General features: G+C 41.1%; 1 protein-coding gene across 7 annotated transcripts in view; it reads left to right on the top strand.

Annotated features, from left to right (window-relative positions):
* LOC126095753 (myosin heavy chain, clone 203-like) overlaps positions 1-21821 on the top strand; it is a 224484-nt gene that overhangs the window by 27202 nt on the left and 175461 nt on the right. For 4 of the 7 annotated variants that reach the window (XM_049910526.1, XM_049910529.1, XM_049910528.1 and 1 more), the window contains one exon: positions 12177-12379. The exons of the other annotated variants lie outside the window; for them this stretch is intronic. In XM_049910526.1, the coding sequence (XP_049766483.1) occupies positions 12253-12379 (127 nt within the window). In that variant the 5' untranslated portion in view covers positions 12177-12252. The remainder of the gene's footprint in view (positions 1-12176; positions 12380-21821) is intronic. 7 annotated transcript variants of the gene reach the window in all.

Below are 21821 nucleotides of genomic sequence, written 5' to 3' on the forward strand. Positions count from 1 at the left end.
TCAAAGCTGGATTATGGGAGCCTTGTATACTCCTCTGCACGGCCGTCCATCTTATGCCGCCTCAACTCTATACAACATTAGGGGTTACGACTTGTGATCGGAGCGTTCTATACTAGTCCCGTCGAGAGTCTTCATGCTGAAGCTGGTGAATTGCCACTACCCTACCGGCGCGATATACTGCTTTGTTGGTATGCCTGTCGGCTATTATCAATGCCCAACCACCCGTCTTATTGTTCCTTTTCTGATGACTCTCTCAACTGTCAATACAGGTTGTATGTATCTGCCCTGCTACCCCCTGGAGTTTGCTTTCGTCGCCTCCTTCAGCAACTTGATTTTCCACTCCCTGCAACCTTTAGAGTGGGCGAGAGCCAAACGCAACCGTGGCTTCAGGTTCAGGTTCGCGTTCACCTTGACCTCAGCTCGCACCCAAAAGAGGTTACCCCAGCCTCGGTATACTGCTCGCGGTTTGTCGAACTTTGTTTGAAGTTCATTAACATGATCTTCATTTATACAGATGGCTCTAAGACCAATGACGGTGTCGGGTGTTCTTTTATTGTCGGGGCACACAGTTTCAAATACCGGCTCCACGGCCATTGTTTGGTATTCACAGCGGAGCTATTTGGCCTGTATCAGGCTGTTCTTTACATCCGCTGCCACCGACATTCTGCTTATGTCATCGCTCTGATTCCCTGAGCACCATCCAGAGCCTCAGTGATCTGTATCCGGTTCACCCTTTTGTGCACCGGATCCAACGCTCTCTTCAGCAGCTGGCGGACAACAGTTCTCTGGTTACCTTTATGTGGGTTCCTGGCCATGTCGGTATCCCTGGAACGAAACTGCAGATGCTGCGGCCAAGGCTGCAGTCCTCCAGCCTCGGACAGCTTCTTGTTGTGTGCTTTCGTCTGATTTTAGCAGGGTCATTTGTCAGCGCATTTTATCGCTGTGGCATGCCGATTGGTCTACACTTACTGAAAACAAACTTCGGGCCTTGAAACCTCTCCCCACGGCTTGGACGACCTCTTCACGCCCTTCTCAGTGGGAGGAGGTTGTTTTGGCCCGGTTACAGATTGGACACTGCTGGTTCAGCCACCGCCATCTGCTGACGGCTGCGCCGGTGCCGTTCTGCCCATGTGGGCAATTGCTGACGGTACGCCACATTTTAATGACTGGTCCAAATTTTAATACACTGCGCATTGATCTTGGCCTGCCATGTCCTCTGGATGAAATTTTAGCAGATGACCCAGGAGCAGCTGCTTGCGTTCTTCGTTTTATCCACTTGACAAACCTGTCTAAGGACATTTGATTATGCTGTTTTCTTTTAATCCCTTGCCTGGTAATGTGCCTTTTCTAGTGTTGTCCTTTTTAGTTGCTGTTTTAACATTGTGCCTCGCAGTGCATTCGTAATTTAGTCTGGGCGCTAATGACCACTGTAGTTGTCGCCGAGTGCAAGTGTCATTTCTTCAAAGCACTGGCTTATAGCAAGCACTTCAAACTAACCCTGCTAGTGGATGACTGCACCCATAGGCTTGGCACAGCAGCTATAGTACAAGTACAAAGTATTCTCTGAACACAGCAACAATCAGCCTCCTGCAACTTATTGTTGCTTTGTATTGCAAAACTTTCTTAGTACCTATTGCTTCACTATGGGTTCAGCTAACACAGTCATAAGATGTATTGTCATACATCCAAGTGAGCAGCAGTAATATAAAATAAACAGCAAGTTTGACGAGAAAAACTTTACAACCTGTGCAAGAAAATGACACAAGTTTCCAGCTAGCAGCACAATCCCACAATGAGCCAGTTATCTACAATATCATTAGTAATTAAATAAATGGTTGGCAGGGATCTGATGGAACTGCACTGTTCAATGCTTCAAGTGGGGTAACACTTGTGTGCGGCAACAGAGTGATAGAATGAAAGGTTTATTTTATTGTTGTTCAATTAAAAGTGGTTTAACTCATATAATGTTAGTCTGTTTTATCATTGTTTAGTTAAACTAAGATTAAAACGTGATTTTGTTCGTACATGTTTACCTAGGTAACATAGAGGGCAGTTATTTTGTACCTATGTACAAAGTGTGCCATGTACCCACTCGTGGTATGAAAAATGGTGTGCCTTTTGGAGGATTAATACCAAGATTTTATTAGGCTGCTCGGCCAACAGAAGCTGGAAATAAACCTCTGTGAGATAGGTTTTTTTTAAAAGAACTGGCCTCCTGGTAATTTGGATAAGAATTCGTCAGGTTGGGATAAAATGGGCTCCGCTTCCAATCAGCCATTGACAGTAAGATTAAAGTCACCATACAGATGTAGTGTGTCAACAGGCCTACAAATGACCACTAAAAGGAGAGCTCATTCATTCACTAAAGGGAATAGATGAAAGCATTTATTGTTGTTCTAACATATCTGATTCGAGTTTCAATTCAGTGTAAAGGGCAACTCTTTTATATATAGGATGGGCCAGTGGATTTGAGAAGTGACTGGAATAGTACCGCTGTGGCTTGTAGGTAAGAAGTAGAGACTTGGACAAATTTGTTCTGTAAGGTAATCACTGTGGTGAAATGACAGTGGTGGAGCATTTGTCTGAAGCAAAAGTGATTAAATCGAGGTCTGACTTACGATTGTATATAATCATTCTTTCCTTTCTTTTAACTATAATCTATCATAGATCCCTTGAACGAAAAACTGCAACTAGTAGTTAGAAGAAAGCACAAATCCCACCATTTACAAGAAGGGTAATAGAAGTGATCCACAAAACTGCCAACCAATATCCTTGATGTCGACTTCTTGTAGAATCTTAGAACATACTCTGAACTGAAACATGAGGTATCTCAAACCAGCATGGATTCCGAAAACATCAGTCATGTGAAACCCAACTCTCTTTTCTCACACAACATACTGGAAGTTTTGGATGAAGGCAATCAGGTAGATGAAGTCTTTCTTGACTACTGAAAAGCGTTTGACTTGGTACCAAATCTACACTTATTGTCAAAAGTACAGTCATATGGGGCATCTAGCGAAACTGATGACTGGATTGAGGATTTTTTAATAGGGAGTACACAGCATGTCATCTTAGATGGTGAGTCATTGTCAGAGGTAGAAGTAACTTTGGATGAGCCTAAGGGAAGTGTGTTGGGACCCTTTTTATTCATGCTCTGTATTAATGACTTTGTGGACAATATTAATAGTAACCTCAGACTTTTTGTTGATGATACAGTTATCTGTAATGAAGTATTGTCTGAAAGAAGCTGCATAAGTATTCAATCATATGTTGATAATATTTCATAGTGGTGTAAAGACTGGGAACTTGCTTTAAATGTTCAGAAATGTAAAAATTGTGCACTTCACAAAATGAAATAACATACTTTCATATAACTATAATGTCAATAAGTCACAGTTGGAATCAGTCAACGCATACAGATATCCGGGTGTAACACTTTCTATTTTATTTACACATCTAGTTTCATGAGACCAAATTGAGGAGCAAATCTCTAAGGTCATGGAACTTGTCAGTATATAAAATTACAACATAAAGGTAATAACAGATAAAATGAAATGTTTATGAAGCGAAAAAAAGTCAAGCCATAAGTTTAAGTAAACTCAGTTGACAATATAACATAGGAATCAACTTAATTTTTCAGGAACTCCTCAACAGAATAGGAGTGACCCATGAGGTAACTCTTCAGTTTCAATTTGAAAGAGTGTGGATTACTGCTAAGATTTTTGAATTCTTGTGGTAGCTTATTGAAAATGGATGCAGCAGTGTACTGCACACCTTTCTGCACAAGAGTCAAGGAAGTGCGATCCAAATTCAAATTGGATTTCTGCCTGGTATTAACAGAGTGAAAGTTGGTAACTCTTGGGAATAAGTTGATATTGTTAACAAGAAATGACAGTAAAGAATATATATATTGAGAGGCCAAAGTCAGAATACCCAGACTAGTGAACAGGGATCAGCAATAGGTTCGTGAACTTACACCATTTATTGCCCAAACTGCCCATTTCTGAGCCAAAAAATCCTTTGAGAATGAGAAGAGTTACCCCAAAATATAATACCATACAACATAAGCGAATGCAAATAAGCAAAGAAGATTAATTTTTGTGTTGAACAGTCACTTACTTCAGATACAGTTCAAACAGTAAAAAGGGCAGCATTAAGTCTTTGAACAAGATCATGAACATGGGATTTCACAACAATTTAATATCTATATGAACACCTAGAAACTAGAACTGTTCAGTTTCACTAATCATATGCCCATTCTGTGAAATTAAAACATCGGATTTTGTTGAATTGTGTGTTAGAAATTGTAAAAACTGGGTCTAACTGTTATTTAGTGTTAGTTTATTTTCTACAAGCCATGAACTTATATCATGGACTGCACTATTTGAAACAGAGCCAATGTTGCACACAAGATCCTTTACTGCCAAGCTAGTGTCATCAGCAAACAGAAATATTTTAGAATTACCTGTACTACTAGAGTGCATATCATTTTTATATACAAGGAACAGGAGTGGCCCCAACACTGATCCTTGAACCCCCCTCCCCATTTGACTGTCCCCAGTCAGATCCCACATCACAGCCATTGTCAACACTGTGAATAATGACATTTTTCGGTCTGGTGTTGAAGTAAGAGGTTAACCAATTGTGAGCTACTCCTCGTATTCCATAATGGTCAAACTTCTGGAGCAATATTTTGTGATCAACACGAACTCTTTGTTTAGATCAAAAAATATGTCTAGCATTCAAAACCTTTTGTTTAATCCATCCAGTACCTCACAGAGAAAAGAGAATACAGCATTTTCAGTTGTTAAATGACTTCTAAAGCCAAACTGTACATTTGATAGCAAATTATGTGATATAAAATGATCAATTATCCTTACACAGCCTTTTCAATAACTTTAGGAAATATTGATGGCATAGAAATAGGTCTAAAATTGTCTACATTATCGCTTTCTCCCTTTTTATAAAGTGGTTTTACTACTGAGTACTTTAATTGTTCAGGAAACTGTCTATTCTTAAAAGAAAAGTTACAAATATGGCTAAGCACAGGGCTAACATGTGCAGTACAGTACTTCAATATTCTGCTAGGCACTCCATCATACCCATGCGAGTCCTTACTCTTCAGTGATTTAATTATTGACTCAATCTCCCCCTTTTCAGCATCACAGAGGTGAGAATTTCAGACGTCACTCTCGGAAAGGCATTTTCCAAGAGAGCTATATGGTTCCCTGTAGAAACTAAGTTTTTATTTAATTCACCAGCACTGCTCAGAAAATGATTCTTAAATACCGTACGTACATCTGACTTATCAGTGACAGAAATATTTTTACTACGAACTGACTTTATATTGTCGATCTTGTGCTGCTGACCAAACGCTTCCTTCACCCAACTGACCATATGGTTTTGATTTTTTCCTGTGAATTAGCTATTCTATATATTTACCACATACCCTTTACCTTTCTAATAACAGTTTTAAGCACCTTACAATACTGTTTGTAATGGGCTACTGTAGCATGAATGTGACTGCTTCTAACATTTTGATATAATTCCCACTCTGTTCTACATGGTATCCTTATCCTACTAGTCAGCCACTCAGGCTGCCTTTTACTGCTAGTACCCTGTTTTGAATGTTCTAATGGAAGGCAACTCTCAAAGAACATGAGAAATGTGTTAAGGAAAGCATTATATTTGTCATCTATGTTATCGTCACTATAAACATCCTGCCACGCTTGTTTCTTAAAGAGGTTTAAAAAACTCTCTATTGCCATTGGATTAGTTTTCCTACACAGTTTGTAATTATATGTGACATTTGTTTGAGTACAAAAGCCTTTTAGTGTTAAAATTTGTGTATCATGGTCTGAAAGGCCATTTATCCTGTTACTAACAGAGTACCCATCTAGTAATGAAGAAAGAATAAAAAATTGTCTATGGCTGTGTTCACCTACACCCTCTACAGTCTGTGTCAGATCATATGAGTTTAGGGGATCTACCAACGTCCTTTATCTTGCACAACCATTAATATTGAAGTCACCACATATAACTAATTTTTGGTACTTCCTATAAAGTGAACCAAGAACCATCTCTAGCTTGAGCAGAAATGTTCTGAAGTCAGAGTTAGGGGACCTATAAACAACAACAATTAGAAGTTTAGTTCCGCTAAATTCAAATGCCCCTGCACAACATTCAAGTATCTGTTCAGTGAAGTGCCGTGATATGTCTACTGTCTCAAATGGAATACTTTTTTTATGTACATGGCCACTCCCACAGTCTGCAAGGGACTCCTTGAAAAGTAACCAGCTAATCTGTATCCTAGTAAAGGAAGCCTCTGAATTGTTGAATTATTTCAGTGGTCCACTGATATACCAATAATGTCAGAGTCAAAATCTATAAGCAATTCACAAACTTTGTCTCTAATAACTCTTATATTTTGATGAAATATGCTAATTCATTCTCTACTTGGATACCTGACCTCCTCTAAAGGTGATTCCTTTGTTAGAGGGACTTCCTTTAAGCAGATATACCTATCAGCTGACTTCAGCCTAAAAAAGGTGCAGCTCTAACATCAACTACTACAGGAATTTTTCCTGTAGTAGTTTTGTAAGGGTATGAAACTGAATGATCATGTAGGCTAAGTCATGGGTAAAGTTGTTGCTAGTCTTCGGTTTATTGGTAGAATATGGGGAAATGTTGTCAGTCTACAAAGAGGATTGCTTACAAATCACTTGGTGGGAGTAAGGATGAGGCTGGGGCAGGGAAGAGGAGGGTATCCTTAGCCCCACAGAAGTATCAGTCCTTTCAAAGCCCTCATCTTTTGCCCCACTTCCAAATTCAATCATGCAGGACTTGTTAAAAGACTGTCTCCTTCTCCCATTCCCTCCAGTGGAAAAACTTTTTCGCCACCAACCCTGTCACCAGACTCAACTAAAGACCAATGTGGAACCCTGCCCAACTCAGTTCAGTCCTCCATGCAACTGTGATTCAGCCCCACTGCCTCCAAATCACCCCCTATTAACTTTCCAGAATTTCTTACTCTCAAACCTTGCCTCACCATCATTCCCCAAATCCCTCATATGTAAGCTATCCTTACACACGAATAAAAACCACAATCTACCATCTAAACCTGATCCTGACCTTATAATCCTACCTGCTGTTGTTTTGAACTGGAAGGATCACGTGGCAGAAGGACTGTGCCAGCTGTCAGATTCATCCCCTTACAAACCCTGCCACAGTGACCCCATTCCAGAAATCCAGCAGGATCTCCAGTCTCTCCTCAAATTCTTAGGCCAATCCCAAAACCTGTCCGTGGAGTCCATCTATCTCCTCACTGCTACCACTCCCCTCACTCCTACCATCTACATGCTTCCTAAAGTCCATAAGCCCAACCTCCCAGGACACCCCATTGTGGCTGGTTACTGTCCTCCGCACTGAGAGAATCTTTGGTCTTGTAGACCAACAGCTTCAGCCTATTACTGTTACATTCCATCCTATAGAAAAGATACCAACCATTTCCTCCACCGACTCTCCATAGTTCCTGTTCCTTTACCACATGATGCCTTGCTCATCACTATTGATGCCACCCATTCCACTGAGGCCTTCACATATCATAATTACCTTCCCAACCTTGTAGAAAAACAGATCACCTGTGCCTTTTCTCTCCAGTCACCCACCACCTCCCAAATTCCGTTTCTGGCCGCAGAGGAACATTCCTCTTATGACTCAGTACCACCCAGGATTGAAGCAACTGAATCACATTCTCCGCCAGGGTTTCAACTACCTCTCGTTGTACCGTGACATGAGGAGTGTCCTACTCACTATCCTTCCCACCCCTTCCATAGTGGTATTCTGCTGTCCACCAAACTTACACATTATCCTACACAACCCCTGCTTCCAGCCCCTTGCGTCTTGGCTTATGTCTCCCTGTAATAGGCCTAGATGAAAGATCTGTCCCATACATCCTCTCACCACTACCAACTCCAGTCTGGTCACAAGCATCACCGAGTCCATCAAAGGCAGGGCTCTCTGTGAAACCAGTCATGTGATCTACAAGTTAAGCTGTGACCAACAAGCTGTCTGTCTGTACAAATGGCCACCGACAAACTGCGGTCAAGAAACAGCTGGGGCACCCAGTTGCTGAGCACACTGTCCAACACGACATTCTTCATTTCAGTGACTGCTTCATGTGTCATTGGATCCTTCCTACCTACACTAGCTTTCCTGAACTGCACAGTGGGAACTCCCCCTGCAGTATAGTCTACACTCCCATATCCTTTACCCACCTGTCCCCTGTTCCCATTCCAACACTACACAGGTCTCTAGTCCACAGACCCACCCATAATCTTTTTACTTCTTTACTTCTCTCCTTTTCCACTGCTGTCCCCCCCCCCCCCTCCTCCCCCCTCTCCACCACGTCTAACCTCCTGACTGCTCCTAGCTGCCCTATCTTTTCTCTACCTCGTCCCTATGTGCTCCTGCAAGCAGCACTTTACCATCCCCCATCCCAACCTGCTATGCCTCCCCCTTCCTGCCCTAGCCTGCTCCTCAACCTCAATACCAAGATAGCTTTTCCCATCATGCAATATTGCTCACAGTTTGGCCTCGGCAGCCAGAGACAGTGGTCATGTGTGTGTGAGCTGTGTTTGCATATGCGTGACTGTTTGTGTGTGTATGTAGTCTCATTCCGACGAAGGCCTTTTTGGCCAGAAGCTTACATCGTTGAGTCTTTTTGTTGTGCCTATCTGCAACCCAACATCTCCGCTATGTGATGAGTAGTAGTCTATCCTTTTCATAATATTATCAGTAATAACTGGTACAGTCGGATGTACCCTCTGCCATACACTACACAGTGGTTTGCGGAGTATAGATGTAGATATAGACTCAGATACAAAAATGACGTAGGGAATCCGTACATATAATTAAATGATAGTTGTTCCTTGGATGAGTATACCTACTCTCTTGATGAGTTGACAAATGCAAGCTCATAAAAGAAAACAGTGCCAGAAACATTTTATCCCATGTTTTCAAGTACAGATATAAACATCATACGTGGAATCATTACAATGTAATTATGGTATACCTTCTGTATGTATTATCATACTGGTATATGAGTTTTTGGATGCATGTGTACCATACTGTGTTTGTAATAGTATGTTGTATTCAGTTGCAATCTAGTCAAATATTTCATTCACATGTGTTGTACAAGGGAATATTTGTAATGGTATTACCAGGCGTGTAAGTATAAAATGCGTTTTTTTTAATATCTAAAAAATTATGTTGCCTCCTTTGGCACTGTGCCCTTTTCTCAAGCAGTGAACGGTGCAAACCGTCAATTGTTGTTGGTAACTGTTTCCCCAGGTTTTAACAGTTTATAGTAGTTCACGCCCCTCTGGTCCTATGAAACACAGAGTATCATCTTTCTGCCAAAGCAATTCAGTTTTGTGTCAATGTGGATGGTGTGCCTGGGTCCACCCATAATTTTTTGCTCTTGGGATTCTCAAAGGAAATAGAATTTTCAGCCCCTGTAACTATATAATGCAAAAATGACTTCCTTTCATACCGAGTGAGCAAAATCTAAGATGTGTTTTTGTGCTTTTCATTTGCCTGTCGTTCAACTCGTGTGGTATCCATGTACCAATTTTCTGAATCTTTCCCATCTCTTGCAGCCAGCTGGAAACAGCTTGTTGACTAATGACCAATAGCTTGGTGAGTTGTTTTTGTGTTTGCGAATCATCTTCGTTCAACAATGCTTCCAATTCCAAATCTTCAGATTTTTTTGGCAGTTTCCACATTCCTTGTGTGTAACATCGAAGCCACCATTTTTGAAATGCCAAAACCATGATTCACACGTATCTTGTGATGGAGCATATTCACCATAACCTCCTTGAAGTAATTGGTATGATTCAGCAGCAGTTTTCTTCAAATGAAAAAAAAAAAAAAATTAATGCTCTCCACAAATGCTCTTTGTTCGGTATAAATTTTGACATATTGAATACAACACTATGCACACCCTTTTCCAATTTATCACTCATGTGCATCTGACACTTGTTGATGACACAACAAAATGATGCAGTGTCATATCTTTGTAGCACAAACTGCATTGGTGCTACATCTGTTATCTGAAATCCACATTTCAAACTTGTACACCTGGTATTGACATACAGGTTGTCCCACTCAAACCTCCCTGATTTCAAAGACCCAGGAAAGAAAAACCACAGTAGATATGACAGTGAAAAATGCACCACATTGTAGAGCATCTCAAAGAATTTATTTATTTATCATCAATACACTCTAAACATGAACGATTTGTAGCATGAATAATACTGAATCTTTATAGAATTTCTTGCCAAGTTCTTTGTAACAGTTCCTCTGTTACTGTTGCAATTGCATTAGTGATACGATGTCGCAACATAGGAATATCATCCACTTTGGTTGCATACACGCAGTCCTTCATGAATCCCCACATGAAGAAATCAAGCGGCATAATGTCGGGTAAATATGGTGACCAGGCAATGGGTCCTCTGCGTCTGATCCGAGGACTGGGAAATTTCCTATCCAAGAACTTGCAAACAGCCGTTGACCAATGCAGTGGAGCTCCATCTTGTTGAAAAATGATGTTGGGTTGCAAGTCTTGTGTCAGAGGGCACACAAACTGTTCCAACATGTCCAGATACACTGACCCATTCACTGCTTGTTCCACAAAGAAGAACGGTCCAACAATCCTGTCATGCATTAGCCCGCACCAGATGTTTAGTTTAGGGCTATCACGAACTTGTTCAATGACAACGTGCAGATTTTTTGAACCCCAAATCCAAACATTATGCCTATATGAAAGGTTGCCTCATTTGAGAATAAACATCTTTCTAGGAAGATGGCATCCATATCAATACACTGTAGCATATCCGCAGAAAATTGATGTTGGCATGGTTTGTCGTTTGGCGTCAGATATGGCAGAATTTGCACTTTGTTGGCACACGTTTGGAAATGCTGGTGAGCTACACGATGCAGTGTTGATCAAGGTACACCAGGTTGCCTAGATGTTGACAAATTGACTTACATGGCCTTCTGAGAAATGTTTTGTCTAATGTCCTCCACTGTCTCTTCTGAAACTCTGTAACATGCACTGCCAGAATGTTTCAGAGCACTTCCTGTTACCAGAAACTTCCTATACCATTCCTTAACTGTTTTCACATCAGGTGGATCACATTCATACACATGGCGATAATTTCTTTGCACAATAATTGGCGATTTTGTTTCTGCAAACCACACTACTGCTTGCTTGCACTTCTGTGGAGTTGCCATTTTCACTTCATTCTGGCGGTGATATAAATTCTTTGAGATGCTCTACAATGTGGCGCATTTTTCATTGTCATTTCTACTGGGGTATTTCTCGCCTGGGTCCTTGAAATCTGGGAGGTTTGAGTGGGACACCCTGTATTTTAGATACAGAGTTGCTGTACTTTAGTAACTCAATAAAGTTCATGTTGGCAAGAGCTGCAGATTTCTTTGACTTGTGGATAGATATTCACTGTTTTCCTGCAGTTACAACTAGCATTCTTAGCAATTTCATCATTTTTCATTCAAATGTTTGACTATTTTTCTTAATTTGACTGTCTCAGATGATACTTTAACCTCATGATTCTACTAACACTTTTCTTTTCAGTATGTTCTGGACTGCAGCAAAGGATGAATACCAGTGCTAAGACACAGGATTTGTATTTGGGAAGAATAATGATCAAATTTCTGTCTGGTCATCACAGTTTAGATTTTTACAGCTTCCTTAAATAATTTTTGGGGAACATCAGGTTTCTCTCTCTCTCTCTCTCTCTCTCTCTCTCTCTCTCTCTTCTTTCTCTTTCTCTCTAATGATCTCAATTTTGATTGGGTACTAAACTCCAACCTTCTTTTTTATGGAAGTATTGCAAATTTCCATTTATTTCAATGTAACAGTTCATATTTTATGTGAAATAGTTTGATAAATACCATATTTTGAAACACATTTATAACTAAATTGGGTAATGGAAAATGTTACTCCTTTTTACATGAATGATAGGTCATTTATGCTAGGCAGCTGTGATTTGTTTTCATCACTTATGACTAGTATCAATATTGTCGATTAACGGTATGATATAATCACAAATAAATAAATTAGAATTATTTAATGGTAATTATCTCTCTTACAGGATCCATAATACTCGCAAGACATGTGAAACATTGCAAGAATATCTGCAAAACTTGAGTATTTCGTTTCAATCATTTATGAAGATTAGAGATTATCTTGTTCATACAAATCAAATGATTATGGAGAATTATGGCAGCTCTACAGAAAAATTTGAGAACCTGCGTGACAGACATGTTGAAATAATAGACAATTATAAGAAATCATGTATGAATATATTTTTCCATATTTATATCAGTAATTTTTGTTTTTGGTATAACAAAAGTACTACACCAAAGAATGTGCTATACTTTTGTAACCAGTCCAATTTGGTACTTCAGTATTGGCTTGAAATGTTTCACTGATTTAGTGAAAAATATTACACAAATTAACAACAAAAGAATATTTAGTTTGACCAGTATGGCATGTAAACTTAAGATTCAACTGGAAATTATCTTTCTAGAAGGGTTGATATTTGAAAGATACAGATATGTGGCACATTAGATATTTTTTGTTCATAAATGAAATAAAACTACAATGACAATAAAAGAAAACTAACTATATTTCTCTTTCCACTTGGTTAAGGTGAAGATGCTTAAATTTTGCAAGGTTGTGGTGGTACTAATACATTTGTATGAGACCTCACTTTCAAAGACAAAACAGTATTCAGGCCTTGAAAATAATATATTTATATAATTTCCAAGGCTTTGATATATATTTTTTCACTTATTAATTCACATATCATGTTCAGTAAATCTCATCAAGCAAAAGAAACTTCATGGATGTGGAACAAGTCAAGTTATGCACTAACAGACAGAATTGGATTTGATAATAGGCCTAACAAGGAGAGAATGAATATGAAATAATAGTACAAACCAGTCACTAAATATTCACATCCTAAATGATACAAATGTGGAATATTACTAGAAGTGCAGACCTCATGTAGAATGGATGCATAATGAATGCTGAACAGGTATCAGATAAGGGTCCCTTGCAGAGTGTGCAGACTGAAAAGCAAATGGGAAGGCAAATAATGAATGAAATATCAAGACAGTGAAAAGGCTTAATGTTTGTTGTAAATGATAATGATGGGTAAATTACACAGAAATGATAACATTCTGTAGTGTCTTCCAGAAAAACTTTACACAGTACCAGTATCTCTATTTTTATAGACAGTGCTTTAAGTAAAGCATGAGAAAGAAGTAAGTGTGTTCATAGGAAATTGCAACAAAGACCTGGTACCTAGTGAGGTGAAAAGTACATATGTAGGCATGAACCACTGGTAGACGGTGCAGTGGAGATCATGCCATGTGCAAGCTTCCTTCAGGTGGCCTCTAGTGGCTGACCTGCACTGTACTGTTGGCAGTTGATTTAATTAAACACATGCGGTGATACTAAGCTTGGTGCACTCACACTCACACGCACTAGTAGCAGGATGCACACCTCTCCCTCATGTGAAGAGGTTGCCCAGACAATGCAGGAGATGCCAGCAGCCCGATGAGGGACACATTCACCTTATCTGGAGTGGCGACAGCCAGTGTTAATAGTGGGGTCTGGATGATGTGGTGGGTGGGCACTGCAGCAGAAGGCCAGAATGCGATGCCCTTGTGTGTGGCACCGGACTACAGTGCTGGGGAGGAGGGTGCCATCACCATCTGTGCTTCGTCATCAGCAGGCAGGTCCAAGTGTCTGGCGATGATGGTGAGAGGGTTGGTGGAGGAGGCCTGACTGGAACAGCAGGTTGTGGCAATGAACATGAGATAGACTGGCACCAGGAAGCTGGAATCTCATGGCACCACATGTGGAGGGGGTAGCCAATGGGACAGGGGCACCTCCACAGCAGGCGATGACAGTCCCGAAGCATAGGGTGGTGGAGTGGGCTTCAGACAGAGGCCTCACCTGCAAACTGGTAGTTTCTAACAATGAGCAAGAGTGCAATTGATCAAAATGGCTTGCCACTGGCCTGTTGGCCATATGGACATTACATGGATGGCATCCCGAGTGGTGGACAACAGCAGCTTGTATCCACTTGGGCCAGTGACCAAATCCTCGTGCCTACACTGGCAATCCTGGTGCGAAGTGGCCAAACAAACCCAGCTGCAGCAGGTACGGCGTAGGCTGCAGAAGGTGAATGAGCATGTGTGCTGCTGGTTGTGAAGCAACTCAGCTGGCCTCTGTTGCCCCGTAGGCATGAAATGATAGGTGCTCCGAAAACATAGAAGGCCATCATCTGGTCTCGCCATTTCACTGTGAGTGTAATGGCAGAGCCATAATTTGATGAATGCCATGATGGGAACGAAACAGTTGAAAGGTGTGATAAACGAACTAGGGCCCATTATCGGAAACTAAGGTGCAAGGCAATCCCTCAATAGAAAAAAAACCCGCAAAAGTGTACAAATGGTGTGTGTCGACACACACTGGAGAGTGTAAGGAAACCAGGAAAATGCATCCACAACCAAGAGACAATAGGAATTCAAGAAGGGGCCTGCAAAGTCTACATGAATGTGTTCCCATGGCTGGCATGGAGTGGGTGAGGGACGCAGAGATGGCCTAGGAGCTGCCTGTTGCCTGTATGCTGCTCACAAGCTGAAAGAAAATGGATAATTTTGCCATCAATACCTGGTCAAAAAGACATGTATCCTAGCTAACAGTTCAGTGTGCAAAACTGCCCTGGTGGAGAAGGCATAGAACCTCGCACTGTAACCTGGTGGATATGAATACTCTGCGAGAGAGGTGTTCTGTGGACAGCAGCCAAACACCATCAAATATTGAAAGGAAGGATACTTGCACAAAGAGTCCGAAGCCCGAAAGCTCGACACAGCAGTTTGTCTAACCATACCTGTTGAACAAGTCAAACCACCTGGCAGAGAAATGGGTCAGCAGCCAAAGCAGCTACTATGCATGAGCTCATAATTGGGAAACCCTCAACCATAGCCTGTGTGTCAGTATCAAGATGGAAGCACAGCAATTCTTCATTATCAAAGTCGGAATCAGGACCCACAGGAAGGTGGGACAAGACGTCCACATTGGTATGTTTAGATGAAGTTCAAAAATGTATTTTGTAATTGTAGTGAATCAACTAAAGAGCCCAATATTGTAGGTGGTGTGCTGCCTTGTGAGGCAAAGAAGTGTGAGGGTTAAACAAGGAAACCAAAGGTTTATGTCAGTAACAAGGTTAAACTTGGTGCCATACAAAAAAAAAACATGAAATTTCTGGAGGGCATAGACTGTGGCCTCTTTTTCCCCCCTGAGAGTAATGCTGCTGGGATGAAGAGAGCGATTTAGAGGTGAAAACAACAGGTAATTCAGAGCTGTCAACATATCAGTGTCCAAGGACAGTGCCAAGGCCATACTGTGAGGTGTCAGTTGCCAAAACTATGTGCTGATCTGGAGAGAATGTAGCTAAACAAGGGGCCAAGAGTAATTTGGATATCAACATTTGAAAAGCATATTTGCAATCTGGGCTCCAGTGAAAAGGAATATTCTTGCATAACAAGGCACGCAATGTGACCAATGTGGTCGCCACCAATAGGAATTTATGGTAGCAGGCTCTCTTCCCTAGGAAGGCCTGAAGCTTGATCGGAACAAGGGGTGAGACATAGATATAACAGTGGAGATGTGAGCTGGCAGGGAGCAAATCTCAGCCCATGAGACCTCGAACCTCTAAAAAACAATAGAATGTTGAAAAAACAGATTTCATGAGGCTACACCATAAGTCTGTGGAACCTATGTGTGCAAATTTGTCAAGTGGTCAGCTGTGGATGAGCCCATGAAAACAATATCAGCCATATAATTAATGCAACACAGGACAGCCATAGAGTTGCTTTAAAAATTGCTGGAAAATAGCAGAGGCATTAGCCACACCATAAGGAATGCACAAATATTGATAGGGAAGAAAAGGAGTATGCAAAACCAGAACTCACCAAGATTATTTGTCCACAGGAACCTGCAGATATGCTTCAGACAAAGAAATTTTAGAAAATTATTGGCCACATGACATTTCCTCCAACAGTTCCTCCTGGTGTGGGAGAGGATATGTATCCACAATCAACTGCACATTGACAATAGTACTGAACTCGCGACAGAGCTGAAGTTACCCTGTTGGCTTCCAAACTACAAGCAGCAGAGACAACTATTCACCAGCCATAATAGATTGCATCACTCATAGGGATTAAAGTCTTTCCAATTCTTCTTTCACTTGATCTTTCAGAGTAACAGGGGTAGGACTTGGATGACAAAAACGGGGCTGAACCGAGGACTTCAAAGAAATATGAGAAGAAAAATTCATAGCACACCCTGCACCTTCTGAACAAAAGTCCGAAAATTCCTCACACAATGTTTCCAATTGAGAATATGGTACCTGATTGGACACATGCTGAATTGTGTCAGTGATAGAAAATCCAAATGCCTGAAATGCATACGTCCCAAACAAATTCCCAACACCAGCATCATCAACCACCAAAAATGTAATGGAGCAAACCATTGACTTGTTAAGAGGCAGATGCCATAAATTGTCCCAACAGGACAACGTTCTGTTTGCTTAACCAACCAGCTTCTGCAAGACCAGTGTGAATGGTGGCAAGCCTAGTCACGTAGTTTTGAGAATTCAATAATGTCACTGCAGCACCTGTGTTGACCTGTAGTGGGAATACTTGGCAAAAACACCTAACTCAATAAACAACTTGGGAGAAGTCACAAGCATTAGTCACACAGTTTACATTCATGTCCATATACTGGGCAACATTTGGCGAATGGCACACGGAGATGATGTGGCGTTTCTTCTGGTAAACATTACAAGTAGTCCAGTGCTTAGGGCATCCCGGACATTCATGCTAGACAAAACAGAAAGGTCAGGATGGAAATGCTGATGCTGGTGCTGTGGCGGTCTTGGCTGCTTGGTCCAGTTTTGGTCTGCTTGGCACTGGGCCCACATGTTTACCCCTGCCAGTGCTGTTTCCAAGTGCAAGCTATCTGTCATCCTAGTGGACACATCTTGTGGCACTACTGCCACACTGCCCCGTGCATCAATTTGGTCACCTGCTGCCCAAGAAACTTCAAAAGATAGTGCTATTTTAAAAACTTCTGCCAATGGATGGTTTTCACAGAGTAAAGCCTGCTGGTGCACACTCTTTTCTGGAGCTAAACGGATAATTGCATTGCACACCTCCCTGTTCCAGCACTACACAGCCTTCTATTCCATCAACACACCCACAGTGTTGTTGCTCCTATCCTTTTCTGACCCCCGACCCCCCCACCCCCCCTCACCCACCCGTCCACCCTCCCTCCCTCCGCCTATCCTCACAGCTCACCTAGGTGCCCTAACCTCTCCCCATCTCATCCCTCTATCCTCCCACAAGCAGTACTTTACTGTCCCCCTACCTATACCATGCTATCCCTTCCCCTCCCCACCAAAACCTCCTCCCTATCACCACCAACCACATTGCTTCTCTCATCATTCGCTGTTGCTTGCATTCTGGCCCCGGCAGCCATAGACAGTGGTCATACGTCTGTGAGTTGTGTTTGCATGAATGTGTGTATGTGTTTATGTTGTGTAATTCAGAAGAAGCCTTTGGCTGAAAGCTTACTTATTTAGCAGTCTTTTTGTTGTGTCTGTCTGCGACTCAACATCTCCGCTGTTTTGTACATTCTTGTTCATGTATTGTTCATGTGTCAGTTTTCACAAACATGGTATTTCACAGTACAATTGTATAGGTTTTCCAATGTGGTCATTGTTCCAGCCACTTCATTAGACTTGTAGCAACTGAACTTGCTGTACCTGAAAAGCACTCACTCATTAGTGGTGAATTTTGAGTAACGCCTACATTTCTTTTCTTGCCTTGTTAAAATTATTTCTTTTGGTGAAACAAAGCGGAGTTTGTACAATGTCACCTCACTAAAATCCTGATGCAGTTGCACTTGGGACAGAACACTGACACAGCAGTCTATTATATGAGGAACCGAGGACAAGTCAGGTCAAAGGCTTATGAAAAATCACATTCTCAGTATAAAAATAAAGATGTAGCTTCTTCACTTATCTTGTTGCAATGCCACACTAGTTCTCATTTCACCAGCTATCAAGAACTCAAAAAATTGCATCATTCCATTGCAAATGTGTACGGTTCTTCATATATCACAATTCATAAGAAAATTCCACATGTTTATCATATAGCAAAATACTCTCCTATTTCTGCACTGTCATTTGCCAAAATCTCATTTCAATATCTTGAACTATTTATGAGACATGAGGGACATTGTGAATATTTAATCCTCTTGCATTCAGTCTTGAGATTGGAATTAGATATTGATTTCTTCCAAGTTTACAGAAAACTATGTATTAGCTAAATCTCATACACAGCAGTATATGGTCAAATATGTACCAAATGCAAATTCATGGCGGTCCCTATGTTTCATAGCAATGAATTTGAATTTCACACCATTGTTACTTGTATCCATAATATCATAGTAACTATGACCATTAACAAAATGATAGGTACTTCATCATGAACCTGAATATAAAGCTATAACTAACATTAAAACCAATGATTTTTTTATCAAATAGTTTCCTTAAAACTGTGTGAGAAAGGTTGCAGGGTAGGTGATGTAAGTGCAGTGCTTTAACAATGACAGAAGCTGGTGTGCAGGCACAAAACAATGCAGCAGTCTTCCTGACTGATTGTGACCTGTTGCGAGATTCGCACGTGTGTACCAGGCTCTGAGGCTGGATTTTCGGTCCCAAGAACTGTGGGTGCAGTCTCAAAGTTGGGTCTCTACAAATGCACAGAGGTTTACTACAGGTTTCCAAGACTCTGCTAAGAATGTTTGTGGCTTGTCAGGAAAATCTGCTTGTGTGTAGTGATCTAATGTGGAAGTAGATTGTAACTTGAACCAGAGCCCTTGCACTTCACAACGACACAATCACTATTTGATGACTCACTCATGTTTTGGTTCACCTTCAAAGGCGCACCAGCTTTTGGTTGCTGCAGGAACAGTGTCAGCAGACAACTTTCTGTCCTCAGTCCTGTGGCAGCTCTTGCAGCATTCAGGTTGTAGATCATGGTGAAAGCAGGCAAGATCAAATTCAGCACCCAGGCAAGTTCAAATTCACTGCTGAACAGCTGAATGATAGGAGCTTTGAGGACATCAAGGCCCATCAGACGTCAGAGTTCTAGGCATATTGCACTCTATACAGCAAATCTTTCACTCTTAGTAACATGGGAAAGATGGGTCTCATCAGCCATTTGAAAGGAGCTACCGTATTTATTCGAATCTAAGCCGCACTTTTTTTCTGGTTTTTGTAATCCAAAAAGCCGCCTGCGGCTTAGAATCGAGTGCAAAGCAAGTGGAAGTTTTGAAAAATGTTGGTAGGTGCCGCCACAACTAACTTCTGCCGTCGAATATATGTAGCGCTACACAGGCATGCTTTGTAGGCACAAAGATAAATACTGGCGCCAAAACCTCCGCGTCAGTAAATAAATTTAAAAAAAAAAAATAAAAAGGTGGAAGACGAGCTTTTTTTTCTCCGCCCCGAGTTTCGACCACTGCATTTTCATACATTATCCAACGAAGTAAATACAAATTCAGTATTGTTCATCTTCGAATGTAGCAGAATTTCAATGTACTACGAAAATCCAACATGCAAGATTGTTTGGGATGTTTGTCAATATGGCCAACTCTACTTTCTGAATTTTTTCCTACCTGTGAGAAGAGATGGTTGCTAATAGGAACCAGATGAAATGTGAATCACATGCAGTATTCTCTTCACCATAAGAATAATATGAATATCAACATTTTGCCATGTATTCTTTCGTGTTTGCTGCTATCTCATTTAAATCCTGCCTGCCTAATAAACTACGAAACTAGAGTGAGACAACAGCAAACGTGGAAGAATATACGTATCGTGTCATGTTTATATTCGTATTATTCTTATGCCTAATAGTGATACAGTCAGAAATGAAGCACGGCAAGTGACTAGATTTTTAATTCTAAGATAACTCTAATTTCTGTGCAGAATTTGATGTACTAAAGAAGCGGCCGCAAAGATTTTCAAACGGAGAAACATTTTTGCCTATCTCTCGTTCAGAACATGTTCTATCATACACAGTCTATTATTTGGTTCTTGTTGATCATTATCAAAGAAAGCAGCAGTGTAACAACAAATAGCAGTCTCTTGCCATTCTTTCGCTAATGAGATGATTACTCTCTCTTTTTTTTTTAATTATAAGCGGTGGTAGCGCGCACAAAAGCAAGCCATGCCGCGAGTGGCGACAGGCCGTAAACACGCACTATCAGAATGCGGCAAACAATGCGTGACACAGTACAGTAATGCATTTTCAGCTTAGAGTGACGCAAACACCTATAACAAAGAAAACAGCACTTATCAGATCAAAGCAAAATAAGCAATCGATTCAAACCAGACGAAACACGTGAAAATGTAAGGGTACCCGTATAAATACGGACGGAGCGCCTGACGCATAGCAATGGCTACCTGGTAAAGCTTAACTGCTAAGCTTACGACTCGAACCAAACTACTGTAGCTGTATCATCATTCATTCGACCTAAATTGTGTCTCATATTACAATGGACCAACTTTGTTTCGATTTGGAGGTGCAGCCTAAAACTTTACTCTCCCCTTGAATTTCGAGTCTCAAATTTCTGGTGCGGCTTAGATTCGGGAATTTTTTTTTCCTTTATTTCGAGTCTCATTTTTCAGGTGCGGCTTAGATTCGAGTGCGGCTTAGATTCGAGTAAATACGGTAAGCACTACAAGGCAGTTGCAATGCTCAGGAAGACAGTGGACATTTGTATTCTTTGTCAGTTCTCGGTAAGTGAAGTACTATGATTGTTAAGTGGCACATAGACTCTTAGAGGCTGATCTAGAGTTAGTGAGTGTGAAAAAAGGTTATAAAATGAAACTGCACCACTGTAGAGCTGTTATTTGAAACCAGGATGAACATTTGGGGACATGTTTCGAGTAAGGTTGTCACTTTGCATTGCACCAAATTTGTGTAGCCCTCACTGTTTAAGGGTTTCCTGCACCGGCACTAGAGTATGTTTCCGTTCTTATCCAGTGCCCTGTATGCCCCCACTGACTATATTTTTTTGACAATCATGTTGTTTTTACCCTGTTGTTTTGGTGATGCGTTATGCCGTTAGAAGGATATTCCAGTACTGCTTTAAAATATTAGTGAGGAAAATATGAATGTCGGGTGACAACAGGGTGGCACTCCAAAGTGACCACCAGACATTGGCATTCTGAAGCTGCCATTGTATGGCTTGATGTAACCTGCCCTTTCCTTTTCTGATGTCAAGTTTTGGCTTTCATTATGGAAACTTTCCATTGGTGTTGCAGTGAATCACATTAGTGATGTCATCATCTTATTTGGATATTGGGTTGTCTTCAGGGCACTGGCACTTCTGGATCGTGCTCACTATTGTCTGGCGAGATAACTGGGCATGATCCTTTAATGCTTGATGATATGGCAGTGACTGTTGAATTGGGACTTTTGCAGTTGAAGTCCAGTTCATTGTCCTCCCAGCAACTGCAGCCTGATGTTGCCTCCACCACTGCCGCTAATGCTGTGTAAGCTGACAGTCAAATTTCAAAGTACCTGATCTAGGATGATATTACAAGGGTGAAAATATTATGTACTCTATGGGCTGTCAAGAACCG

This window comes from Schistocerca cancellata, chromosome 8, assembly GCF_023864275.1.
Source record: "Schistocerca cancellata isolate TAMUIC-IGC-003103 chromosome 8, iqSchCanc2.1, whole genome shotgun sequence".
Lineage (NCBI taxonomy): Eukaryota > Metazoa > Arthropoda > Insecta > Orthoptera > Acrididae > Schistocerca > Schistocerca cancellata.